General features: G+C 50.3%; 8 protein-coding genes across 8 annotated transcripts; 3 read left to right on the top strand and 5 right to left on the bottom strand.

Annotated features, from left to right (window-relative positions):
* Positions 1 to 77: 77 nt before the first annotated feature.
* PENARI_c009G11958 (putative G-patch domain protein) lies at positions 78 to 872 on the top strand (the record flags this gene model as incomplete). The annotated part of the gene is made up of 1 exon (XM_022632065.1): positions 78 to 872. One exon carries the CDS (start codon positions 78 to 80, stop codon positions 870 to 872), a length of 795 nt encoding a protein of 264 aa, XP_022488159.1.
* Positions 873 to 1,932: 1,060 nt separating this feature from the next.
* Positions 1,933 to 5,616, bottom strand: PENARI_c009G10344 (uncharacterized protein; the record flags this gene model as incomplete). The annotated part of the gene is made up of 1 exon (XM_022632018.1): positions 1,933 to 5,616. One exon carries the CDS (start codon positions 5,614 to 5,616, stop codon positions 1,933 to 1,935), a length of 3,684 nt encoding a protein of 1,227 aa, XP_022488332.1.
* A 731-nt stretch (positions 5,617 to 6,347) lies between these two features.
* On the top strand, positions 6,348 to 7,205 carry PENARI_c009G05540 (SDR family NAD(P)-dependent oxidoreductase; the record flags this gene model as incomplete). Its single annotated transcript, XM_022631865.1, has 2 exons — positions 6,348 to 6,464; positions 6,525 to 7,205. The coding sequence occupies 2 exons, from the start codon at positions 6,348 to 6,350 to the stop codon at positions 7,203 to 7,205; spliced, it is 798 nt and encodes a 265-aa protein (XP_022488353.1).
* A 395-nt stretch (positions 7,206 to 7,600) lies between these two features.
* Positions 7,601 to 9,966, bottom strand: PENARI_c009G04808 (ATP-dependent RNA helicase SUV3; the record flags this gene model as incomplete). Its single annotated transcript, XM_022631846.1, has 3 exons — positions 7,601 to 8,588; positions 8,638 to 9,746; positions 9,802 to 9,966. 3 exons carry the CDS (start codon positions 9,964 to 9,966, stop codon positions 7,601 to 7,603), a joined length of 2,262 nt encoding a protein of 753 aa, XP_022488292.1.
* A 302-nt stretch (positions 9,967 to 10,268) lies between these two features.
* PENARI_c009G07151 (Sec1 family protein) lies at positions 10,269 to 12,717 on the top strand (the record flags this gene model as incomplete). Its single annotated transcript, XM_022631913.1, has 7 exons — positions 10,269 to 10,302; positions 10,362 to 10,399; positions 10,464 to 10,551; positions 10,614 to 10,760; positions 10,819 to 11,021; positions 11,071 to 11,537; positions 11,592 to 12,717. 7 exons carry the CDS (start codon positions 10,269 to 10,271, stop codon positions 12,715 to 12,717), a joined length of 2,103 nt encoding a protein of 700 aa, XP_022488308.1.
* A 688-nt stretch (positions 12,718 to 13,405) lies between these two features.
* Positions 13,406 to 17,789, bottom strand: PENARI_c009G12127 (putative SNF2 family helicase; the record flags this gene model as incomplete). The annotated part of the gene is made up of 14 exons (XM_022632070.1): positions 13,406 to 13,699; positions 13,792 to 13,932; positions 14,039 to 14,943; positions 15,003 to 15,201; positions 15,254 to 15,341; positions 15,402 to 15,501; positions 15,554 to 15,711; positions 15,766 to 15,882; positions 15,933 to 16,014; positions 16,072 to 16,156; positions 16,214 to 16,234; positions 16,297 to 16,983; positions 17,042 to 17,658; positions 17,708 to 17,789. The coding sequence occupies 14 exons, from the start codon at positions 17,787 to 17,789 to the stop codon at positions 13,406 to 13,408; spliced, it is 3,576 nt and encodes a 1,191-aa protein (XP_022488357.1).
* Positions 17,790 to 19,509: 1,720 nt separating this feature from the next.
* On the bottom strand, positions 19,510 to 20,695 carry PENARI_c009G10648 (uncharacterized protein; the record flags this gene model as incomplete). The annotated part of the gene is made up of 3 exons (XM_022632028.1): positions 19,510 to 20,234; positions 20,312 to 20,564; positions 20,648 to 20,695. 3 exons carry the CDS (start codon positions 20,693 to 20,695, stop codon positions 19,510 to 19,512), a joined length of 1,026 nt encoding a protein of 341 aa, XP_022488098.1.
* Positions 20,696 to 22,538: 1,843 nt separating this feature from the next.
* PENARI_c009G01694 (uncharacterized protein) lies at positions 22,539 to 25,077 on the bottom strand (the record flags this gene model as incomplete). The annotated part of the gene is made up of 3 exons (XM_022631756.1): positions 22,539 to 24,697; positions 24,733 to 24,911; positions 24,983 to 25,077. The coding sequence occupies 3 exons, from the start codon at positions 25,075 to 25,077 to the stop codon at positions 22,539 to 22,541; spliced, it is 2,433 nt and encodes an 810-aa protein (XP_022488305.1).
* Positions 25,078 to 25,351: the final 274 nt, after the last annotated feature.

The raw sequence follows: 25,351 nt of genomic DNA, 5'->3' as shown, positions 1-25,351 counted from the left end.
CGGAGCTCTTTTCGTCCTCTCTTTCTCTTTCTTTCTTTTACTGCACTGCTACTTCCTATACAGCTTCACATCTAGCCATGTCTGAGATGGATGACATGGACGAGGAGGACTACTTCCTCCCACCAGAGCAGCAGCGCCCATTCACATCCGGCGTCCGTCGCAAACGCGTAAAGTTCGTCCGCTCCTCCGATCTGGATACCACCACCACTCCAGCTTCCTCTACAACCTCCGGAGCAAGCATCGCAGACACATACCTCTCCATTGTAATGAAACAGCCAACCTCAAAGACATCACCAAGTACACCCACACCAACGGAACAGTCACCCCCTCCCCGCACAACACAGTCCGCGCCACCTCCCACCGAACCAACATTTCCCCCACCAGCAGAAGAACCAGAAGCAGAACCACAACCAACAAAAACCCGGCAGCCCGACACCCACTGTGAAATATGCAACCTCCCCCTCGCAGCAAACCAAACAGACCAACCCCACGAGGCCTCCCTAGCCCATCAAGTCTGCCTAACCCATTCCCACCCGCCCTCACACCTAGACCGCACACGCCAAGGCCTCCGCTACCTCTCAACATACGGCTGGGATCCAGATAGCAGACGCGGTCTCGGCGCACCAGGACGGGAGGGAATAAGGGAGCCACTCAAACCTCGCCCGAAGAATGATACCGCCGGGCTGGGCACTGGGCTTGATGCGGATGGGGATCGATTGCCGCCTAAACCGCCGCCGCCGACGAAGGTGCACAAATTGAATGCTAAGCAGACTGCGAAGAAGGCTGCCGAGGATCGGGCTCGTGGGGAGAGGATGCGGAAGTTGCTTTTTTCTAATGATGAGGTTTTGAAGTATCTTGGGGAGGGGGCGTGAGGTTGTTTTATGGGCTGTTTTATGCTTCTTGGTTTTGTTATGTGATACCCTCTTTGCAATTTTTAGATTTAATGTACTTATAAGGTACTGGATTCGACTAGATGTATATTCATATATTCGTTGTTAAGGAGTCTTGATATGTCAGGTTGATTCACTTCACTGTTTTATTATACTTCCAAGACAAGTAATAGCGGCATGTTGATTAACAACAAACGGCACCACAAGGACTCACCATGATGCGAGCTCGGACTCGTACGGCGTATCCGAGTACTTCACAGTATACGATGTAGTCGATCAATTGGATTTATCCGAGGGTACTGGTGAGTCCCGTGTTGGAGCGAACGGCTAACTGCCGAAGATAGTTGGCGAAGGCAAAGGCTCTTCAAATGTGACATTTCGGGACGGCGTGGGGCGGTTGGAGTAATCTGTGGTGAATAATGACCATCTCGCCGCTACTGTCTTGCATAGGGCTGTGTGATTCGGACTCAGGTGGCTTAGGAGAGACGCCAAGAAGAGAAAGCGTTATAAGATTAAATCACTATTTTAAACCACTATAGTTTGGGGCACTCGAAAAAGTGTGAAAAAAACGGCAAAAAAAGAGATGAGAAAAGAGATGAGAAAAGAGATGAAAAAGGAGCTTGAAAAGAAATATATGAAATGATATACTTGCTCCGAAACTGGGTTGAGATCTCTAAAGCAACATAAACATAGACCTTTACCAAATCCAAAATAATGGCCCTACGAGAGAAACAGCTATATGCAGCGCCTCTTACCAAGTATTTAAAACAGTGGTCCACTCCGAAGCCAAGCAACATTAACGCAAACTTGTCCATTTCTAGTCATTGATTGTTAGCAAAGGCGCAGATATTGGCTTCGCTGATCCATCTACAATCATATTATTTGATACAATAGACCACAATCCAAAAAAAGAAAATAACTTCAAGCCATCTTTTGTTTCATGCAAAGGTAAAATGGTACATAGAGATATATGAATATGACATGACGCAAAGAAAAAAAAGCACAACCGCAACCAAAGCTGGTATCTTTAAGAAATTCAAAATCAACCCCAAGTACCACCACCGCCACCTCTGCCCTGGCGCTTTTGCGCGGACAAACGCCAATCGTCTTCGCCAGCAAAGCGGTTGTGCAAAGGCTGGATACGCTCTGCCTTCTTGCGCTTCGACAACCGATCTGTGGGCGCAACCTTGAAGAAAGTCGGGGCCGCCTCCACAAGCCACTTTGGTTCGATGGCTGTCGTGCAGTGCATGTACTCCTTGGTTGTGAGGACCAGGGTGTGGTAGATGACGTGCTCGGAGGGTTTGCCGAACATAGCTGAGCTGGGATGCATGTACACGGGTGTGCCCTCGACCAGGGTCTTGTATCCTTCCTGGGGATCTTTGCGGGCTGCGTTGCGGAAGAAGCCGGTGCATAGGGATTGTCGTACTTTCATGGTATCACGGCCACAGGATACAATTCTGTGCTTGTAGCGGTTCATAATACCCAGGAGTTGCTGGCGGACATCTTGGGCGCGACGAATCTGTCGTGCTTGGATGAAGTTCTCGAAGCACCAGGCGTTGTTGAAGTTTGAGTTCTTCCAGCCGTTGTAGACATTCAGCAGGGTGAGGTGATCGCCGTGTGGATCGTGGAATTTGGACTTCTTCTGGTCGGCCTGTTGCTGCTTCTCCTTTGGACGGTAGAAGACTGATTGGATAGACAGCATAGCAACAATGCTGAGCATTTCCTCGGAGCAGCCTGAGTCCACAGACGCGATGAGCACCTTTGCAAGCGCAGGCTCCATGGGGAAATCGGCCATCTTGCGTCCAAGTCGAGTCAAGAGACCTTCGTCATCCAGGGCTGACAATGCATATAGCTCTTCGAGTGCTGTCAACATGGTGTTGGTAGGAGGGGGGTCCATGAAGTCGAAGTGGAGAAGATCGTTGATTCCCATGGCCTTAAGCATGAGAATAGTATGTGAGAGGTTCTGACGCTGGATTTCAGGGATGGTGGTGGGAAGCATTTCGGACTGGTAAGCGGCCTCGGTGTACAGTCGGAAACACTTTCCTGGCCCAGTTCGTCCGGCACGACCAGCTCGTTGCTTGGCTTGGGCCTGTGAAATTGGAGTCACGACAAGAGAATCCATACCGAGCTTCGGGTCGTAGGCATTCTGCTTCACGAATCCGGGATCAATGACGTAGTAAATCTGATCAATAGTGATAGAGGTTTCTGCGATGTTGGTTGCAATAACAACCTTTCGGCCACCTGGTGGCGCAGGATCGAAAATCCTACTCTGCATCTCACTGGGAAGTGCAGAATAGACAGGCAAGATGACCAATTCGGGAACAGTAGAACCTAGAGCTTTCATACGCTCAAACAGGATCTCACATGCTGTATCGATTTCTTCTTGTCCCGTTAAGAAAAGCAGAATGTCTCCCTGGGGTTCTGTCAAGTGAATTTGCATGACAGTGATAAGAGCAGCATCCAAATAGTCCGACTCGGGCTCTTTGGAATACATGACTTCGACGGGGAAAGTTCGGCCGGGAATCGAGAAGATGGGACAGCCATGGAAGTATTCGGAAAATTTCTCAGCATCCAGAGTGGCAGATGTGATGATTAGTCTAAGATCGGATCTGCGTTTGATTGTCTTTTTCAACAATCCGAACAGGATATCAGTCGCGATAGTTCGCTCGTGAGCCTCGTCAAGCATGATGACGGAATATTTCTTGAGATCAGGGTCCAAAAGAATTTCTCTCTGGAGCATTCCGTCGGTCATGTACTTGATCTTGGTGTCCGGGCTAGTGCAGTCCTCGAAACGGATTGTGTATCCAACCTCTGCTCCGAGCTTGCAGCCCACTTCCTCGGCCACACGCTTGGCCACGGACATGGCAGCAACACGGCGAGGCTGAGTGCAACCAATGATACCATTGTTTGCCCAGCCGCCCTCAGCAAGGTACTGTGTCAATTGTGTGGTTTTTCCAGAGCCTGTATCTCCCACAACAATCATCAACTGGTTGTCCTTGACTGCATCTAGCAACTGCTTGCGGAACTTGTATACGGGCAGACTCTCCCGTTGTTGTTTGATGGACATGGTGGTTCGTATTCCGAATGTCGCGTTCTTGCCCATCGTCACCCTCTTCCACTCCGGCACTGCCTCGTCCTGCTTGGGTTGCTGGGCACTTCGCAAATCGGCGGCAAACTTCCGCTCCTCTGGTGCAACCATGGGATCCTGCCATTGTGCGTTGAGGTCGACATCGGCTGCCCGCTCGGCCGCCTTGTCCTGCGCTTCTTGCTGTTTCAATTCACGTCTCTCCTTAGCAAGGTTAGTTCCTGCCATCGCGGAACGGTTCATTGATCCATCAGGCGCCTTAACAACACGGATAGGAGAGAGTTCGAGGGATTGCTTCGTTTGGCCAGCCAAGAAAGGAGGCTCCTCGTCCCTGACTTCGATGTCGACATCTTCTTCCTCTTCGAAGGTGCCTTCGCCAGTGAGGGTTGCGTTATATTCCTCGTCAATGTCGGGGTAGTCTGCCGCAGAGGCAACACCAGAGGCGATTAATTGCCTGATCTCCCATCTCTCTGGCGAAGTCATACGCTTGCGGTTTCTCATCGGCCGACTACCAGACTCTTCAACGATAGGCACATCAGAACTGAGATTGCCGTATCGGTCATTTGCTGATGTACCATCGAGACGTTCCATGTTGGCACCCGAAGCAAGGCGCTTCTGGGGGACAAGATCCATGCCTGTCGCCTGGTCCACTTCCTTCATGGATAGTCCAATACGGGTGCCTTGAATGTTTGCGACTTTGACCTTCACTGGTTGTCCACGCGAGACCAGATCTGAAGGATGGTTCACTCGCACTCCTTCTTGCATGGCAGAAACGTGAACAAGACCGTCCACCTTCCCCTTGACGCCTTGCAAGTTCACAAAAGCACCAAAGTCTTTCACGCCCGTGACGACTCCATCGTAGACCTTGTAGAGTACCGGATGATCATCCAGCTCGACTGGAGGGGCACGGCGGAAGTCATCATCGCCCTCGCGGTCACGTCTCCGACGGTCACTGCGACCATTCCGCCGGTCATCCCTGCTGCCATATTTGCCAATCGATCTGCCAAACTCATCCAGGTAGTCGTCGTTTTTGCCGTGTCGCTGGGCACTTCGTGACCTTGATCGCGAACGATATTTGTCTCTCCGCCGCCCACGGTCGTTATACTCGGGGCTGCGGCTCCGTTTCTTGCTGTCGCGGTCGTCTCTTGTTGCACGCGACGTGTCCTGCTTCGCTTTCCCAGCCAACCCCTCAAGCATCGCAAATGTGTCGTCCATTGCGCCTGCCTGGGCATCGGCCTCATCTGCCGCTAGGCGATCGGTGTAATCCTCTTCCTCCCATCGTTTCTCGGTATCGGGGACCGCAAGGCCCTTAAACACGCGAGACTTCTTCTCCAAGGCGTCCAACAGGTCCATGTCGTCATTTCCTTCAGCATCTCCAGTGCCATTTTCCGCTTTCTTTCCCTTGTACTTGGGATGCATGGTGAGTACCAGACGGTCGATACTCTCCATGAGACTCTGCGGGAATTCGGCGCCTATCTCGTCGAGGGACTTCTTGAAATCGGGGAAGGAGCCATTGAATTGTAAATGCTGATTAATGACGAATTCGGCGAGGGTCTTGTCGTTGATACCTAGGTAGTTCTGGAGCTCATTTGTCACTCGCGACACGAGCGACAACAGCTCCAGAGACTCGAGGTCGTCCATGGTGGTGCTCGATGCAAGAGATGGCAATCCGAAAGAGGTTCGGAGACTGTACCGGTAGACCAAGCGTTCAAATAGCGAGTGCGCAAAACACTGCACTGCTCTTGGGTGCGAAGCTGTCGCAGTTGGATCTTCAAGAGCGCGGAAAATTAGTGCGGCCGAACTTGCCACCGATAAGATAAGAGCGAAGAGCGCCAAGACTTTATAGTATATGTCGACGGAGGAGTCACGCTAAAAGTGATGGTGTTGGGCTGCAGTTTCCAATATTCTGTGTGAAAAATTGAGATGAACTTAAGAGACGTAGTCAAGAAACTCTTATAGAAAAACATACTCCTTCTTGGAATCCGCAGTAGTATACATTTGGTCTATTATATTGGAGATTCGCTTTAGAAACTACGGCCTCAAGAGTTTATGACTAGCAAAAACCCGAAATAGTCACTCCAGTAGGTGATGAACGTAAAATGTGCCTAGCGAGTTTATTGCCACGCCTATTTTGACGCCTAGCGCACGGAAGAGATGCTGACGTTGGCTATGATGAAGTTGCGGAAGGAAAATGCTAACTATTCATCGTTACCAAAGTCACGTAAAGGTTAAAAAGAAACATTGTCGGATTTAAAATTATCGCCGAAAACAAGGTTAAATCCGATTGTTTGACTTTCTACTCTTTATAAACCTCTTTCATTCAAAAGTGGTCCAAAAACTATGCCTCTTTGACTATCTGTCCTTGAACCGTCATGTCTACCATCGAGTCTTCTCATCTCCCTCTTCAGCGTAGCACAGCTATCGTAACAGGGGGTTCTCGAGGTATCGGCGCAGGAATCGCAATCGAACTCGGACGACGTGGGGCAGATGTAAGCTCTTTCCCATCTTGAATCTTCCCAACTTACTATCCGAGCCTAACAGACCTCCAGGTCATACTCATATACTCCGCTCCTAGCAGCGAACACTTAACCCAAGGTATCGCCGAGAGAATCACCTCTCTCCCTCACCATCCCATGGCCCTCTGCATCCGCGGTGATCTCGGCGACTGCCAGACCCCGAGTACCATCGTAGATACAGCTATCAACTGGCTCCGAGCGAACGGGAAGGAGGAGAAGATCCATATCCTCGTCAATAACGCAGGTGTGGAACTTGCAAAGTCCTTAGGCGACATCACACCCGGGGATTTCGCCTCGGTATACGATGTGAATGTCCGCGGGACGCTGCTCATGACTCAGGCCGTCTTACCCTACCTGGCGACCAATGGCCGCATCATCAATCTCTCGTCGGTAGGCGCTCGAGCGGCGTTCGCAAACCTCTCTGTATACTGTTCGTCGAAAGCGGCGATCGAGGGGCTGACGAGGTGCTGGGCTGCCGAACTCGGACACAATGGCACGACAGTTAACGCCGTCAGCCCTGGGCCTGTCCAATCTCAGATGCTAGATAACATCCCGCGGGAGCTGGTGGAGGCACAGAAGAAGGCGACGCCGATAGAGCATCGTGTCGGAACTACGGAGGAAGTGGCGGACATTGTGGCGTGGCTGGCAAGCAAGGAGAGTAGGTGGGTTACAGGGCAGACGATTAGTGCAAGCGGGGGATGGGCTGTGTACTGAATGATGAATATGCGAAGAAGTAATCCTATGTCTGCTTGTACTATAAGACGGGCATGTCCTCTCTGCGTGTCGCGTCGGCATTTCGACGGCCTGCATTTCATGCCTTCCCTTTGTTCCTAATCGTGTCGACAATTGAATAGACCATGCGTGTCAAACGTATTGCCATCTTCTTCATTGGTCACCACAAAAGATATTGTAGAAAGGTATGAATTGGTGGCCAGAGTGGTTCGTAACAGCATCCACGACGCAGTCAGAGCAGTAGTCCCAGTTGGGGCATGTCAGACATTTGTGGCGCATGCCAACAATTGCCTCAGGTTTGGTTAGTAAATTCTTCTGTTTGCAGGAGAAAGCTTTTGTACATCTAATATACATGTCTGTTGTTACAACTATGCTCCTCACTCCTTGTGAGATTCACTCTCAGTCGGCAAGTCTTGCATACCCGAGGTGCTCTCCTCGTCGGGGGATGCGGTCTCCGAAGCATCCTCTTGGGGCAGATTAAATTGAACGTCCTCTCCTTCACCGCTGGGACGGGAGAGCCAGTCCTTGTTAACACCAAGACGTTCCTGTTCCAGCAACTGCTTCTGCAGCGCAATCTGTCGCTTCAGGGAAGCACCCTTCCGGATCTTCTTGTTGGCGGAGAATTCAGTCAATGCACGAACCATGCGCTCCTCGACAAGTTCCTTGACATGACTGGCGAGAGTTCGATCAGTGAAGACACCACCGAATCGGAAACTCAACCACAGGTACAGAATGAGGGCCTTGTGGAGACTCTCCAGCTCACGCAAATACTCGTTGCTTCCGGAAACAGGCTGTTCAATGATTTCCAGGTTGAGATGGGGAATATCCAACAGTCGTCCACTCTCATTATTAGACACGCAGTCCGCAAAGGCACCCGTGACATCTCGCGAGCTGTCATCTTTGTGGTCCATTGGAGAAGCCATGAATTTCAGCTGGTCCTCGATCTGCAGTCCTCTCACCGTGTCGATGATTTCAGCGTTCTCCAGTTGACCTTTGGGGTCGCACATGAAAAACAAAGGGCTGACTTGAGAAAGTTCCAAGACTCGCTTGATTAGATATTCGAAAGGGATACCAGTCGGGAAGTAAGCAGCGAGCTTCTGGAAGACGGTATCTGCAGGGAGAATTCCAGCCGCACTCAATGGCGGAGGCTCCAATTTTAGGGCTTGTTGAATATATGGAAGATCGACTTCTTCAATGCAAGTGATATATCCCACATTGGCTCCGTCATCACTTCCTTCTTTGGCATTGGCTGGGCGGTATCTACCAGCACGTCCGCCAATCTGTTTGATCTCAGGCACGGTAAGCCGTTGAAGGCCAGTCGGAGTACGCTTGACGAGGGTGTCGAAAATAATACGCTTGCAGCTCCTACAGTGGGTCAGTATGGAACATAATTCAAATCAAGGGAGGAGCTCACAAGTTAAGACCCATACCAATGGCATCACTTGCCACGAGGAAATCATAATCATTGTCCGGGTCGTTGAATAAGTTCGCCTGCTGCGTCCGAATCTCTGCTGGCAGACCACCATAGACGATAGCTGCGCGTCTTCCAGTGGTCTTCTCAATGTTCGCTTTCATGGCGTGGATACCCTTTCGGGAGAAGACGACAACACAGTCACCCTTCTGAAGGTTATGCAGGTTACCTTTCAGACTGCGTGGCATCACTTCCAGACCGTTCAGACGATCATAGCGGTGGATTTCCAAAAGATCTCCAGTGAGCGCACAAAGCTCCCGAATCAATGGCACTGCACGGGTCTCACCACACACGTGCAGTTCTTCGGCCTGGCATCCCAGGAAAGCCCGAGTCCACGCCCATCCACGGGTGGAATTGGCGATCATCTGGATCTCATCGATAACGCCAACATCGTAGTTCTGGCCTAGACTGACCATCTCTACCGTGTTGCTCACAATGCGCGGTACTACATCGTTCTCGGGAATCTTCACGTCGTCTCCAGTAACAAGACTAGTCGGAATTCCTTCTGACTGGAACCGATGGTATACTTCTTGTGCGAGCAATCTCAATGGCCCTGCGTAAAAGCCATTTTTACTGTTTCTCAGCCGTTGAAGAGCATGATATGTCTTTCCGGAATTTGTCGGCCCAACGTGGAGGTGGATTGTTCGTTGGATCGATCGTGCGCGCGGATACCATTCGGCTGGGTATCGAAGGTCGGTCACTTGTTTTTGCGCTTCCAAGAGGGGTGTCGAAAACTTGGCAGTGAGGTTGTCTGCGTAAAGCATGTATTGCAACTCATCCCGCAGACCATGTGCCCCAGAGGCGAGGTATGCCTTCTGCAGCGCTACCTTTGTAGACCGAAGTGGACCCCAGGTATTTTTCGACTTGGAATCATCCGCTTTGCACGCGGTTAGGATCTGACGCTCGAATTGGGCCCACCCCTCCTGTGAATCTCCTGTTTGTTTCAGCTTGTGCTGTAGATCACGTAGCGCTGTTTCCACCACTTGTGCGAATCCCTTTGCGGCTGCAATATCTTGTCGAACGGCTGCTCCTACGGGTTGGCCGAAAAGTGACTAGGTAGGCGATGGATCAGAATTGAGCTATAGTATGGGACGGAAGAGAACAAACCTTGTGAGATTTCCCAACTGCCACTGGGTGTCCATGTTGAGGATCGGGCTTCCTTGATTTCTTTGATCGCTGAAGGACGGAAGTGGTTGTGAATGATCGTACAGCAGGTCGAGTCAAGGGCCGCAAAGCGCAGAACAAGGAACTACCTCCGGTCCATGGCTGCATTCCTGGGATTTCAGTTCCAGTCAAAGAAACGAAGAGACTGAGTGCGACAATGAAGAAATAAAGGGAACGCGCTGGTGTTTCGGGGTGGTTGAAGAAAGCAAAAAAGTTGCTTATCGACGGAGATCCACATCCTTGCGAAGCTCAAATGGTGGGGAACCCCGTCTCCTTCATTTACCTCAGACGGCCACCTTGGACCTCTCTCATCTTGGTCTCTGGCCTGCAGCTTCGCCAGGATTCGTCTCATTTTGCTATTCTCTACTTCTACAGCCTTGTTCTGAAGCCCCAAGTTGTGGCCCGCCAGTATGGGCACCTCGATAATTAACATCCAACGCGACAGTAGGCCTACCCTACTCATGCCTCTTGCCACAGCCCTAGCTGACCTTGTACTCCTTTAGTTATACTCAACACGATCCGCAACGCCGGCGGCCACGACGTGAGCTCGACCCCTCCTATTGACCCCTCTACCGCGGAGACTGACGGAAGCGTCTCCTTTACAGTGGAAAGTCCTGGTAGTTGATGAGACCAGCAAGAAATTGGTCCATGGTGCTGTAAAGGAAGAGGAGATTCTAAATCTCAATGTCTCCAGTGAGCACACGTCGTGTCTTGACACCGAAGCACAGTTCCGCTAAACAAACCGCCACCCGCAGACATCGAGCAGATTGAGCACCGGCGGCCGTCCAATGCCGACATGGACGCGCTGTACATCTTGTCGCCGGAGTCATACGTCGTGGATTGCCTGATGGCAGACTTTGAGGTTGGGCGATACAGGAAAGCGTTCTTGGTGTGGACATCATGTCAGTGGGCCACCCAGCCGAGGTTTCCGCGTTGTGGTATAGCTGACGCAGCTTACAGTCCTCGATCCGCAGCAGAGGGCTCGTATTGAACGATCCCAAATGGCGCGCGAGCGCATCGCGGAGTTCCACGTCATGAACATCAATTTCTACCCCCGAGAATCACGCCTCATCACATTCAGGGATCCTTGGAGCTTCCCGGTCCTGTTTCACCCCGGTTGTAACAATCTGATCCGACGTCACTTGGAGGATCTGGCTCAAAAGGTAGGAGGATTGGAATAAAGCAGTTGAGCCCGCACTGACTTGTACCAAGATCGTCTCGCTTTGCGCTTCGCTGGGTGAATACCCTATCATTCGATACTATCGACCACGGTCTCCTACTCACGAAGCTGGTGTTATGTGCTCCCACCTGGCTCGTTTTATCCAAACTGAAATGGATCAATTCGCGCAATTCCAACGCGATTTCCCACCCCAAACAAACCGGCCTCGGGGAGTACTCATTGTAGTGGACCGCTCTATGGACCTTTTCGCGCCTCTCCTGCATGAGTTCACATATCAAGCCATGGTTCATGACCTGCTGCCCATCAAAGATGGAGACAAGGTCACTTACAAGACAGTTGTCAACGAGGGCTCTAAGAACGAGGAAGTAAAGGAGATGGAAATTGGAGAGGAAGACCGTGTCTGGGTGGATTACCGCCACATGCATATGAAGGATGTGCTTGGGAAATTGGGTGAGGATTTTGCGAAGTTCCGAGCAGCAAACCCGCAATTCGCTGATGAGTGAGTTTGAATCACCCGGCGTCATGCGAATGAGACTACTAACGTGGGTTGCAGTAACGACAAGCACAACGTAAACACCATCAAGGAAATGTTGGCGGGACTTACAGAGTTCCAAGAAGGAAAGAATGCCTATACCTTGCATCTCAACATGGCGCAAGAGTGTATGAAGTACTTCCAAGATCGCAAGCTTTTGGAAGTGAGCTCCATCCAACAGTCTTTTGCTACCGGCCTCGATGAAAACTACAAAAAGGCAAAGAATCTGGCAGCGCAACTCGTACAGCTCCTGGACGACGACTCAGTCGTGCCCCCAGACCGACTCCGCCTACTGCTCCTGTATATCATCTACCGCGGTGGACTTCTTGGTGGTGACATCCGCAAACTCATGGCACATGCGGGACTCCCGCCACAGGACGGAAACGTCATTGCCAACCTCGAACTCCTTGGCGTGCGAGTGGAAAAGCCTCTCCGCGACGAAAAGCCACCAGTGCAACCTCTCTTTAGCCGACGAAACCCAGTCCCCGAATCGGAGGAGCTCAGCCTGAGTCGATATGATCTGGCTATCAAGCTGATGCTCGAAGATCAGATCCGCGGCACCCTAGACCCAACCGTGTTCCCCTTCACGCGGCCGCATACCGAGACCGATAGCGCCTTAGCAGCACAAGAAATGATGTCCCAACAGGCATCTCTGCGCAGTGCAAAGCCAACCTGGGCACGCACAAGATCCGTCGACCAACCTCGTCAGCGCATCATCGTCTTCATGGCCGGCGGCGCCACCTACGGCGAGTCACGCGCCTGCCACGAGATCTCCTCGACATACAATAGGGATGTCTTCCTCGTCACAACGCATATGCTGAGCCCCGGCCTCTTCCTACGCCAAGTGGGTGATCTCAGCGTCGACAGACGCCGTCTCGATCTCCCAATGGAGCGACCCAAACCCACCGCTCCGGCCCACCTCTTCGAGCGCGAGAAACCCCCAACTCCTACTCCCCCGCCGCAACAGAAGAAGAAGCCCGTGCCCACAGCGCACCTGAACCCTCCCGCTCCACCAGAAGCGCTGATGGCTGGTATGTCCATCAACTCGAATGGAAGCAGCCCTGTACCATCCGGCGGCGGAAACAGGAAAGACAAAGAAAAGGAAAAGAAAGAAAAGAAAGACAAGAAATATCGTTTCTTCAAGTAATTTTTGAATCATCTTCTCTCTTTTATTAGACCCTGTCTCCTGTGTCCTGCTGTCTCATTCCGCTTCTGTGATACCATTCTTTTCCTTGTCTGTCTTTTATTGGTCTGGTCTGGTACCGAGCATTCAAGGCGCTATCGTCAGCGGTTTTTATTTCTTCTTCTCATCTACGGTGTGCCTCGAACTTGTTCAAGTTACGGGATTTGTTTACTGCGCTTAAATATTCGCAATGTAACATTTATTCATATCTCATGTCTAGTGCAAAGTACATATACATTGGACCCTTTCTATCGTTCACAGCTATTATAGCAGCCAGATCTTCCCTTTGCTGTAGGGGCAGGAAATAACCAAAAATCGGTGCTATATAGAGCGGACCTGATGTATCAGCGTGTGGGTATCAACGAGCGTGTTTCTAGCTAAAATAAATGAGTGTCCTATGTACTTTCCATCAGGTGACATTCTAATATCGAGTGGCTTTGCATAGCCATAATGAGCGACTGGAGTTGGTCGAATGTCACATCCTTTCCCCGTCCACCATACGAACTGAATAGCAAATAGCAAACTGAATGCCAACCCCCAATTACTCCCCTGCTCCCCTGCTCTTCTCCCCTCATCCCACTCTTTTTCACTTTCTGCTCTTTTTCAATAATTTTCTCAACGGTTCATTCCCCCTTCATGACTCTTCTGCCGTTCAGATCGTGTCGTTCCGTTTGCGAATGGGCTCCCAGAATCTGGCTTTCTCTTCCGGATTGAAAGCTGAGATTCGAAAGGCACCACCTGGGGTCTCGGTCACCTGTCCAAACATGGAAAGTAACTCCATCATAGAGTTAGTCCCCGTGAGAGCCCTCTGACTCATTACCGTGTTGATTTTCTTGGTCTTTCTCCTCTGAATATCAAAGAGAAGCTCATCAATGGTGCCTTTCGTGATCAGCTTGACATACTCAACTTCGCGAACTTGGCCGATACGGTAGAGACGACAGTATGCCTCTTTTTGAGTAGAGTTAGTATATCAACGCTTCGAGCTCATCTTTCATGACTTGCCTGGTCTTGTATAGCTTCATTCCACCACAAGTCGACCATGATGCACTTGTTTGCCATAGAGAGATCGAGGCCAACTCCACCAGTTCTCAGGGAAGAGATGAGGACATGTATATCCTCATCATCTCGGAAATCTTTGACCTGATCTTCTCGCGACGAAAAGGACATCTTTCCGGACATCTATGTAGGAAAACAATGTTAGTGATGACTGGCAGATAATGCTCCAGATTCTTGCCTTTGTATATCCCCATGCATTTGTCTGGCACAAATACTCGATGAGGGTTACCGATGCCAGAAACTGTGTGAAGATCACAATTTTGACCTTTTTGTCCTCTTTCACCCACTTGTCGACCAGATCCTTGATTGCGTCAAGCTTTGTGCTAGGCATCTGATAGCCAATGTAGCGAATCCAATCGGACTTGAGATCCATTTCGTCTTCGCTTGAGTCATCCGGTTCCTCATCTGATATGCCGTCGATTATGCGCAACTTTGATGGCCTTTTGTCGACCTTGGGGCTCTTTCGCTGCCGCTTCGCTTTGCCCTTTGCTGTCTTCTTGGGTGTTGATTTCTTCCTTTTCATGAAGGTTGTTTCAGGAGATTGGGCCGTGCACTGCTGCTTGGGGAGTTCAACTGGGTCGGATATATCTTTGTAGAAACTGGCCTCTGTGATGGGCATTTGACAAATGCGGCAAAGCCGACTGACTGTGTCGGTATTTCCATCTTCATCAGGAAGCTCGTCAAAGCATTGCTCGCAATAGAGATGGAGACAGGCGGTAAGGACAACGGACTCCACGGGTGGGGATCCGCAACGAGGGCATTCACTGTGCTGTAGACGCTCATTCCACCTTTTCCGTTGATGAAGACTATCCAGTTCTGCCCGCAGCTTTTCTCGGAGGTTGATATTGCTTGCCGGAGGTCGTGGTCGATCGAACGAATCCTCAACTTGAGTGGGAACAGACATCCAAGGCAGAGAAACCTTGGACTTCATGGCAATAAGAAGCTTAGTTGTGCTAGCTGAGGGGGAGTTTCCTTGCCCCTTCGCGAGGTGTTTCAATTTCTGGATGACCCCAGGTTGATCAATAACCCGCTTGACCATGTCCTGGGCAGCGAGTATGTGACTTGTAAACATCCTAAGCTTGAGGATCATGGTGAGAAAGCACTTGAACTGCTTGCCCTTGTCTGAAACCAAGCCTAGTAAAGTGTCAGTCGCTGCTCACCAGTCAATTCTTTTGCCGGAACCTGTGTCTTACCATTGATCATATCGATACAGAACTGATGTATCCTTTCATAGAGATATTTCTCCGCTGAATTAGGCTCAAGAAGCTTTTCTTGCTGAGCAATCCCTGGAAGATGTATGAGCGGTAATTTGAACATGCGGCTGTCATGGGTTTTTCGGTGAAGCACGAGACGAAGCATGGCGATCAGTCTATCATGGGATAACTGGCCGTCCTAAATTTGATGTCAATGTCAGCTATTCTGAGACGAGTGAGAGACGACCAACGTTGCAGTAGTTTTGTGCGAAGGCATCGTATGGGACGCTTGCCGGGACACCAATGAACTCGAAGTAAGGATAGAACTCCTCAATGCAACTAAAGCAGAATCAGTTTTTGGAAATCCAGTATTAAGCCTCAGTGGGGATTTTGACTTACTTGTGCAAAGGAGTTCCAGTCAAGACCCATTTATACGTCGCACTTAAGGCCCGGACTGCAATAGAGGTCTTCGAATTCGGATTCTTGATGATGTGAGCCTCTATATAAAGCGTTAGCTGGAGAGGTATTGTAATCTCTGGTTGAATGGTTACCATCAAGAATAATGCGGTGCCACGTAATTTCATGAAATGCCCCGAGATGCTCAACATAGAACTGCTGCCACCATTCTTGGATACCTTCGGGGGTTTTAAGCCCTTCTGGTGGCTTCATGGTCGGGTATGAATTGCAAATTTCGTAATATGTCGTAACACTGTAGATCTTGTAAGTTTGAATCAATCAAAAGCCCGGCTAGGGTATATCTTACACAACATCCTGGTCTTGAAACCAAGCTCCTAGATCACTGGCCCGCATTCGCGAACCGGCATGGTACGCGACCGGGTTGACCGTTTTCCCATCACAGTGCGTGGTAAGTTGATTGAGCCTGTGAAGATTAGCTTCTTGAGACTCTCTCTTTGAGGTCGAATGGCAAACCAGTGCGTGACCAGGTTCCTGGGGACCACGATCAAAGTCGGGCCTTCGGAGTTGGCTGCAGAACGTCCCTCCACAAAATTTGCTGTAAAAGTAAGCCTCCCCTCCCGGTGACACAATTGTCCATATTGGGCATACTCACCTATCGCTGTGAGTGTCTTCCCCAAGCCCATCTCGTCACACAGCAAGCCACCATTTGGCGCGTCAGTAGAGTTCTCACGATCACGCTATACATGTCAGCTCGTTCTGTACCAGAGACCAACCAAAAAAGAGTTGAGATTTACCATCCAAGCAACAGTAAGGAGCTACTCCATTTGTTAGTCATATGCCCGAATTGAGGGATAGTGAGAGGCTGGTGATTACTCACCTGGTAGTGGTACAAGTGCGTTTCCAGTCCTTTGATCTTCCAGGCCTTTCCCACGAGTTTCGCGGCTGGCTGGAACCTTCTTGAGGCTTCAATGCATTGTTTCTTGTCTGATTTGGCTTCTTCTCGATCGGAGACTGGAAGACTAGCGATGATTTCTGCTAGGGCCTTTGACTTGTCCTTCTTATCAGACCCAGGAAGCTCGGCCATCGAAGCATTCGCGTTAGCACTAGCGACGATATCATGGTAGAAAAGTCCTTCAATATCATCGTTTGATACCCTTGTCGTCTTTTTTGGGGACTTTTTCGTCTTATGTTGTAAGATACTCTTGATCCCTTTTTTGTCACTCGAATTTTGGATCTGCTGTTCCTCATGCTTGGCAAGCAAATGCCGAAGACCAATATCGGATGCCCTATTAAGTTCTTTTTTCGATATCTGAGCCTTTGTAGCTTGCTTTGGCTTTGGCTTTGAACTCGGCTTTTTCGGGGCTCGTTCCTGAGGCTCGTCGTCTGTTGACACCTCTTGAAATTCCATTTCCGAGTCGATGTCAACTAGATGATTGAGCTCTTTCATTTCCTTTTCAAACTGGAGGTCCTCATCAAGGAGCCTTTGTTCTTCTATTTGGGACATTCGCGCGGCTTCTTGCTGTTTTGCAAGGTCAAATCGAGCTTTGTCGTCGTGAGAGGGGTTCTTTAGCCTAAGAAACCACATTTGAGTAGCTTTGTATCTGATATCATTAGCTCAATACAATATCCCAGAGTTTGTTTGCCGGGGAGGGGACATGCTTGGAACCATCCTCTTCGTCTGGCACGGAGGTATCGATTTCGTCTGGCAAGGAGGTATCGTCTCCGTTTGGCATGAAACCCTCGTCTTCGTCTGGCATGAAGGTATCGTCTTCGTCTGGCTTGGAGGACTTGCCTTCGTCTAGCTTGGATGTCTCCTCTTCGTCTGGCTTAGATGCCCGGTCTTCATTTGGCGTGGGCATCTCGTCTTTGTCTTTCGAGCCGGTGCAATCTTTGAGTGCAGGTTCCGAAATGTCCGTCTCCCGGTTTTGCTTATCGTCTTCTCCACTGCCTTTTCCATTGTCTGTTTCCCAGTGCTCCTCGTCTTCTTCCCCATCGCCGTCCTCATTGCTGACCACGTTGTCGCCCATGTTTTGAATTCCCGGTAAGTCAAACCCAGGTGTCTCACCTTGAGTATTTAACGAGCTTTGCTTGTCATGAGGCTTTTCTTCCTGCTGCTCACTCGGTATCTCCTGCTCAATATTGTCTGGTCGGCTTTCGGGTCGGTCTTTGTTGGCCCTAATGGTCTCCAGCAGAGCAGGGTTTGGCTTGGGACAATGCAGTTTTCCTGCATTCGGAACTGCTATTCGAAGTCTTAGTCAAGCTCATAACATATCCTTGGCAGTACTAACCATTTTCTGGCTCGCCTGGCTCCTGCTTCACAGACAGGGGGCTGCACCCACCATTATCATGGTCTTGGTCTTGGGAATCCATCGGATGAAAAGGCGGGATTGGGTCACCTTGGCTGGTACCTAGAAAGAAACCCGAGTGAGAAGAGGATCGAGGTTAAAAACTCGAGCAATGAGTATCTCACGGGAAAAGCACATGTGAGTTGGGTCCGGGGCAAAGAATCGACTGAAGTCAGCGTAGAGAGAGAGTAATTGATCGGTTGGTTTTGTCTTGTACAAAACCGTCGGTGGAAGTAGAGAGAAAGCTGCGCGGGGTGAGACTTCTCTTGAGGATACGTGGGGGAAAAAAGGGAAAGGAAGAGGAAGCGTTGAAAATATTAAGGGAAAGATTGATGAATGAGTCAAGCGGTATTGGGTAATGCGCAATATCGCGAAGCAAGAGGAGGTGTCGGAGCAAGTTTTCGAATTGAAAGATGATCTCGAAAAGTTTGAAGTAAAGGGTGTAAGGATGAACGTTGTAAAACCTTGGAAGATAGTTGATAAAGCTGTAGGAACATGAAGGTGTAGGAGCATGGAGGTGTAGGAACATGGAGGTGTAGGAGGATGAAGGTGTAAGAGGACGAAAGTTGTAAGAGGACGAGGTGTCAGAGGATGGGTTAAGAAGAGTGTGAGAAAAGAAGTATAAACCGGCTGGAAAGAAATGGGAGATAAAAAGTGAGTAGGAAGTGAGCGAGTGCAGAGAAATGAAAGAGCACTTCATGGGAATAGAACCGGCTGAGAAAGTGTTGGACTTACGACTGTGATGAGTAGACGTCAGATTGATTGAGGTAAGAGTTTCCAAGGCACTGTAGGCAATTAGATGAAACCTTTGAAAGTAGTAAAGGAAGCAAGAAATATGAAATGGAAGGAGGAAATTCGATAGAACGTGGGGTTTAATGTGAAGTGACGTTTAATCGAAGGTGCAAAAGAAGTATTGAAGAAATAGAAGCTTCTTGCATTATGTTATTAACTCATTAACTCGAACTTATGCTCAGATTTGGCTACGGCAAATGCTGATGAAGACAATTTATCCCTCACTAGTTATAGAATCAAAGTATACCAATGACAGTCTAAGCAAAATCGAGAGCGGCAAAGAACACTGGTAGGAATAGGGTATTGGTACGATGGTGGATATCAGTATATCGTCTGATATTCTGAAGGTATTGTGTGAAATCTCAGGACTGATGTGTCTTGTTGGGCTATCTCTTATTTCTGATTCCTTCATGACACTGTTGTCTTCAACATAAAAGGTAATCCGAACAGATCAACGGACAGTTTAATCTTACATATGTGGCTAGGATATAGAATATGTCAAAATCATCGAATCAGCCCGAAAGATCAAATCCACATGGATCATAAATTCCCTTGACTTTTGATGACTTACCACCTTTATCATAATGTATGTTGATCAGTGAAAGGGGCAACTTTGAAGATCTTAAGGTTGATAGATTACGTCGATATCAAGTCGGTGCTACCTCAGTCATTCTACCTGCCTACGCTCAAGTCTGGAAAATTGGCTGGGAAAGAAGCCAAAGCAGTTGCTAACAGATATATCTGAAGAGAATCATGCACCAGGTCTACCGAAGAAATCAGGGAAGAGCAAAGGCTTCTAAACAAACATTAAAAATGCGCTGATTACTCATACACAGGATAAAGCATGATAGCAAATCGAAACAAATGACAGGAAAATTAATATCAGAGTGAATCCGACATACAGGCATCACTCAATGGCAGGTTCAAGCTCAAGAAATCATATTAATCCCATATCAATGCTCCTCCTCGTCCGCATCGAGAGAGCTACGATGAGCTTCACGACGCTGCGGCTCAGGAATCCGACGAATATCAGTATTGAAGTTGGTCCGAGCCTGAACGGGCGTGCCATGACGGAAAGCAGCATGACGGTTGTTGCGAGCACGGTTTCGATCGCCGCGCTGGTAGAGCGCCTCGACTTCCTCAATCTCCCGAATCTGAGTCCGAGTAATACTATCATCGTAGAGTTCAGCAGTTTCTTCAGGCTCCTCTGGCTCTGGAACCCAGATAGGTCGCAGCACTAGGCGTTCAGGACGGGCGAGAAGATTTGCATCGGGGTTGGCGTCGTTGCTCTCGATGAAGTCGGAGATTTGGTGGGCTAGTGGGATGCCAAAGGCATCGCGGTGGCTTGTTGCGGTCTGGTTCAAGATGGGGGACTGTTGGGGCTCATCGTCCGAAGAGCTCAGATCAGAGCGTGTGGCAAATACGTTCTCCTTGTCCTCATCCTGGGGACTGAAGCCCAGGTATTCGTCTTCGTGGACCGGACTGGGAGATCGTCGCTCGCATGGCTCTTCGTAAATGGGGAAGTCGTAGCTGGCTGGACGGCGCGTTGCCCAAGCCCGATTTCCGGTGCTGGCTGGAGTGAATGGGAATTGGACAGGACTTGCGTAATTCATCGAGAGTGAAGGGTTGAAGGCCCCAGGAAGCCTCTCATTATCTGTCTCATGGAATAGAGGGCCCTCTAATTTTATCGGATCGATTAGACGCTGTTCAACACTCGGGACGAGATATAAACCAGGATGAATATGGAAAACTTACCTGTTAGGGATGGGTTGTCACGCGTAATTGGTCGAGCATCTGCTATGAGAGATGAGGAGGGAGGTGACAAGGAGGAAGATGAAGACACAGGAGCGTCTTCGGAAGCTCGACGCGACTCAGAGCGTAGGGTCATCGAGTGCAGCTTGCGTTTGACACGAGGATTGGGCGACATGTTCAATGGCTGATCGCGCTTTGGAGCCTTCGTGGAGCGTAGCACAGCTTCGGGCACAAAGTTGGTTTGAATACTTGCAACCTGGAGCATAAACAAGCGGAGGGAAGAGGTCAGCTGGAGAACCACAAAGCTGTGAGTTGGGTGGATATCTTTTGTTTGCTTACAAGATTCTTGTCAACCACAAGATAGACCTCGAGCTCTTCCACGTCCATTTTTGCTGTTTAGCTGGTCAGCACAGAGCCTCGTAAGAGGAATCTTTTCCCTTGGTCAATGATGAAGCACAGAAATTGGACAGCCAGTAAATGAAGAAAAATGATGGCGCTGCATGGAAATATTTGGTGATGTATCGCTTGGTTCGACTGCGTTGTCGCGACGTTATTAGCATGTGAGCAGTGGTAAGGATCATGAAAGGTACTTTAGCTCAGATGGACGTATCTTCAACTGCTTTGAATGGTCAGCCATCAGATGTATCGAGGGCACAATGTGCACGTGATGCCTCGAGTGCTTTGTCGGGGAGGCGACGACGAAGAGATCCAAACCAAGCAAAAATATCATTATTTCTCCTTAAACCAAAGATTTACTTATATCAAGGACAGATGACGCTTTAGATGTCCCCTTCCTATATTGCCTAATACCCAGGATACTACTTACAGACCTAGGTATAATTGCCTTGAAGCTTTTTAGAGTAATTCATCAGCTTGCACGCCAATTAGCACAATATCCTAGATGAGCATGTATCTTCATGAGAAAGGAGAGAGGATTGATTGCCAATTTTAACTTGATTTACCATGTACTGCCGGGGTATCGCTACAACATAAGTCTCTGTGATTCTATATCCCGATGCGGGCAAAACTCGTCACGTGGATGGCAGAGCCCTCATGTATCAACCATTTTGATCTCAGCAGACATCAATATCAAGTGATGATAAATAGGAACAGGCCGTAAATGGTTATTAAGTAAAACTGCCCAGCAAAACTTTGTGTATTTTGCCAAACTCTGTGCAAACTACAGATCAAAGGAGCATCCATGGATATATTTTCATGCATCTCTTATCAAAGATGCCAATTCCTACAAATAAGAGAGTGAAAGCCAAGGCAAACAAAGCCTGGGGGCTTCTCATGTGTTTTTGACACAGGATCTGGAGCGGTTCGCGATTCCTCGGTGTGGTTCGGTAAGGATTTAACTCAATCTTAGCTTTAACGCATCAGATCCATCTCGAATCTTGCAATTTGCAAGGCCAAGCTTCTCCACATATTCTGCAGAAGCAATGGTCAACATTAACACTAGCCTCAATAGTACTACTGCATATCCCGCCTGAATAGGGGTCTATCTCACCTAGCCCGAACCAGGCCAGACTACGCAAATAAGATAGCTAACAGAGCAGAAAGCTAAACTCGACCTACGATCACACTACAGAGATTAAAATCCCGACCAAGCAATGGATAGATTCGAGACTAAACCGTCATCTATGGAAAACGGGGTATAGATCTACCGAGAACCAGCCAAGGCCGGAGACCCCATAGACCATAGATCATAGATCATAGAAACCAATCCACCGAAAGCTCCATCGAGGCATTTCCTTAACCGCAATGAGACGGTTATATTGATTCATTCCACACAGCCAGCACCAGAAACACAGCGAGAACGCACACCCCTTATGGGAAATTTGAAGAACACCGAAGAAAAAAGGGAAGCCCCCATAAGAAATGCAGAAAAAGAAAATCACCAAGGTAGCCAAAGCCAACGCAGCAAAGGCTTAAACGCGGGGGAGAGGGTGGAGAACAGTTATCGGACACGGGCATCGGTGTGCCAAAGGGCATCAGCAAATACAGAGAAGAGAAGAGAAAAACGTGGCATGGAAAAGAAAAGGGTATTCTGATATCTCAATGGGGGGTGCGTTCTGTGGTGTTTAGGTGGGCGTAGATGAGAAACGAAGATCATGAGCATTTGGTTACATCAACTTTCCAAAAACTGGCGCGGATAATCATAAATTGCGAATGTGGCAGTTAATGGGTAAGGATATGTAAACAAGATCCGTTTCTAAGACGTGACCGTCTACCTGAATGGGCCTGGGCCGACCATACCGCCACGGGGGTCACCGCCGTTGGGCTGGCCGAACATTTCAAGCAGGTGTCGGGACGAAGGAGGAGGGCCTTGCGGGCCTGGGTTGCCCGGTCCGAAAGGTCCCTGGCCACCAGGTCCAAGTCCCATCATGGCCTCTGGGTTGGGTGGCATAGGAGGGAAGCCGGGGGGAGGGCCGTTCATATACCCCGGAGGAGGGATCATGCCGGGAGGCGGGCCACGGGGGAAGGCTTGGCGCTCGTTGAGCGGAGGTGCGTTACCAGGCATAGGGAGCATGCCAGGTGGGAAGTTGGGGTTCATGCCACGGCCAGGGGCGGGAATGCCGGGAGGAGGGCCCATGGGGCTTGGTCCGTTGCCCTGTTGCGGGACGGGCTGACCAGTCCACCCCGGAGGAGGCAGATGGTCCAGCCCCGGGGGTCGCTGCAGACCCATTGGGGGCTGGTGTGGACCTTGCGGAGGCCGCGAGCCACCGGGGGTCATGGGACCGCCAGGAGTCATAGGGCCTTGGTTACCCTGGGGGAAGGGCATGTCATCAAAGTAGCCCATGGGCGGGCCGTTAGCAGGTCGGCGGCGAAGCTGCTCGCTATCTGGGCGCTGCATGTTCGCAATCGCCGGGTCATCGAGGAAGCTTGGGGTCTTCTGTGCGGGAAGACCGGGGGGAGGACGTGGCATGCCTTCTGGCATCAGACCCGGAGGAGGAGCAATACCAGCACTGGGAGATTGCTGCGATGGGTTGCCAGTAGACGCTGGGCCGACTCGAACCTGCTGCATCAAGCGAAGCAAGTGTGCCCTCTCCAGTGACTGAGGATCCTTGGCACCAGCTTGAGACAGAGGAATCTCTGGACCAGAGCCCATGAAGTCCATTTGGTTATGGGGTTCCCTAGAGGGGGATGACATGGCCATAGCAGCTCGTTGTTGCTCCGCCTGCAGCGATGAATGTCTCGGCTGGGAAAAACCAGCCTGCTGAGGCGTAGAGTTTCCTGATCGTTGGCCTCCAAGCATCTGCAAAATGCGCTGGAACCCTTCTTGGTCGGCACTGTGGGAGGGAAAAGGCATGCTCTCTGGTGCCGGTGCCGGTGCCGGGGCCGACTGAGAGGGGAAGTAGGGCTCGGGTGCGGGCTCTCTGGCAGGACTTTCTGGCATAGGGCTGAATAGGCCAGCGAAACGAGACGACTTTCCAGGTTTTCCTGGGAAGGGGAAAGGGTCCTTCTTGGCGGCGGACTCGGCGGAGTTGGGAGTGCTGACCTCGGGGGCCTGAGCCTGGGCTTGGGGCGGGGGTTTCGAGTCTCCCAAGAGACCGAAGAAACGTTCCATAGAATTGTCCGACATGAAAGGAGTGCCAGAATTGCTGAAGATCTCACCATCGGTGCGGTGAGTCTCCGCCTTTTGCGCTTCAGCATTCGCTTCTCTCTTCTCCTCGGCCTGTGTAGGGCCTTGCGAAGCCGCTCCCGATCCAGCCTTCATACGCTCCTTCCAGCGCTCAAAGTCCTCCTGGGTATGTGCTCGTCGTGGCTCGTCTCGGTCGTTGGCATCCAACCATTCAGGCTCTGTTTCAAATTTGGCACCGCGGTTCCACTCGCGCTCAGTGCCATGTCGGGTTTGGTTCTGGCGCCATTCTCGGTTGCGCAGCGGTGGTTTGTCCTCGTCAAGTTCGGCGCCCTCATGGTTGTTGCTGTTGCCGTTGTTCTCATCGCGGAACCAGCTTCCTTCATATTTAGATCGTGGGGTCTGTCCGTCCTTGCGCGGGGGGAATCTGCCCTCCTTTTGGGGGGTTCGTTCAGCATTGACGTCCCGAGGGCCTTCCTTATTTTCCCATCGGTCGAATTCGCCATTCCGTCTCGGCTTGCGTTCCTGATCATCTGGACCAAATGTGCGACGCGGGCGCCCAGCATTCCAGTCTTCTCTCTCCCCGCGCCGGCCATTCAGTGGCCCTGGCTTCGCCTCTCGCCCAGCAAAATCTTTATCTGTGGCATCGCGGTCCTTGAAGAATCGATCTCGGAAGTTGAATCTGTCATTCTTCTCATCCGTGTCAGGGTGCCGAACTGGCCGTTCCGGTGTCAAGTCGAAAGAGCCTTTGCCGCCAATACGAGATGAAGCGAACGCAGTTTTGGGAGGGCCGAGCACAATGTCCTCTGAAAGCAGGTCGGGTTAGCAAGTTTGTCCATACCCACACTGATCACGACGCCAATAATCGACAGAAGGGAGAGATTCCCACCTGAATTGGATCCTCGGGAGATATGTTTCGCTTCGAAGAAGCTGGGCCGTCGGCCCGTGCCAGTTTCATTTGGGTTGTTAGGGTCACGAGGGGTTTGTTGCTTGCGCTGCGTTGTTGGGTCTGGTTGGGGCCTAGATGGTGCGGTCAGTCTTATGTGGACAGTGCGGGACAAGCTGAGGAATTGAGAGCGGCGGCCACATACATCCATTCTTCAATCGGAGGCAGGCCGGAGGGCTTTGCGACGAGGGGAGATTCTCGCAGCCATAACAGCTCGGCGATCTCATACCGTCGCGCCATGACGGCTCTGTCTTGGACGGTGTGCGTGTGGGCTTTCTTCACGATTATGATACGTTCATTGGCTTGAGAAAAATAAGAATCCGTAGCAAGAGATGAGGTAGTTCCGAGGTAACCAAAGGATTAGGAGGATGTGAATGGGAGCAGGGCAGCGTAGATGGTTGTATCTGGGAAAAGAGGTTGGATGAGGAGAAGCCCACAAGCCACCTTGTGGCGATGGCGGTGTCTTTTAAGGCGGAGCTCGGGTGTGAACCTCGCACTGTCAAACAACCTTCAC

Source organism: Penicillium arizonense (genome assembly GCF_001773325.1).
Source record: "Penicillium arizonense strain CBS 141311 chromosome Unknown PENARI_contig009, whole genome shotgun sequence".
Classification (NCBI taxonomy): domain Eukaryota; kingdom Fungi; phylum Ascomycota; class Eurotiomycetes; order Eurotiales; family Aspergillaceae; genus Penicillium; species Penicillium arizonense.
This window is presented reverse-complemented; position numbering and strand designations above follow the sequence as displayed.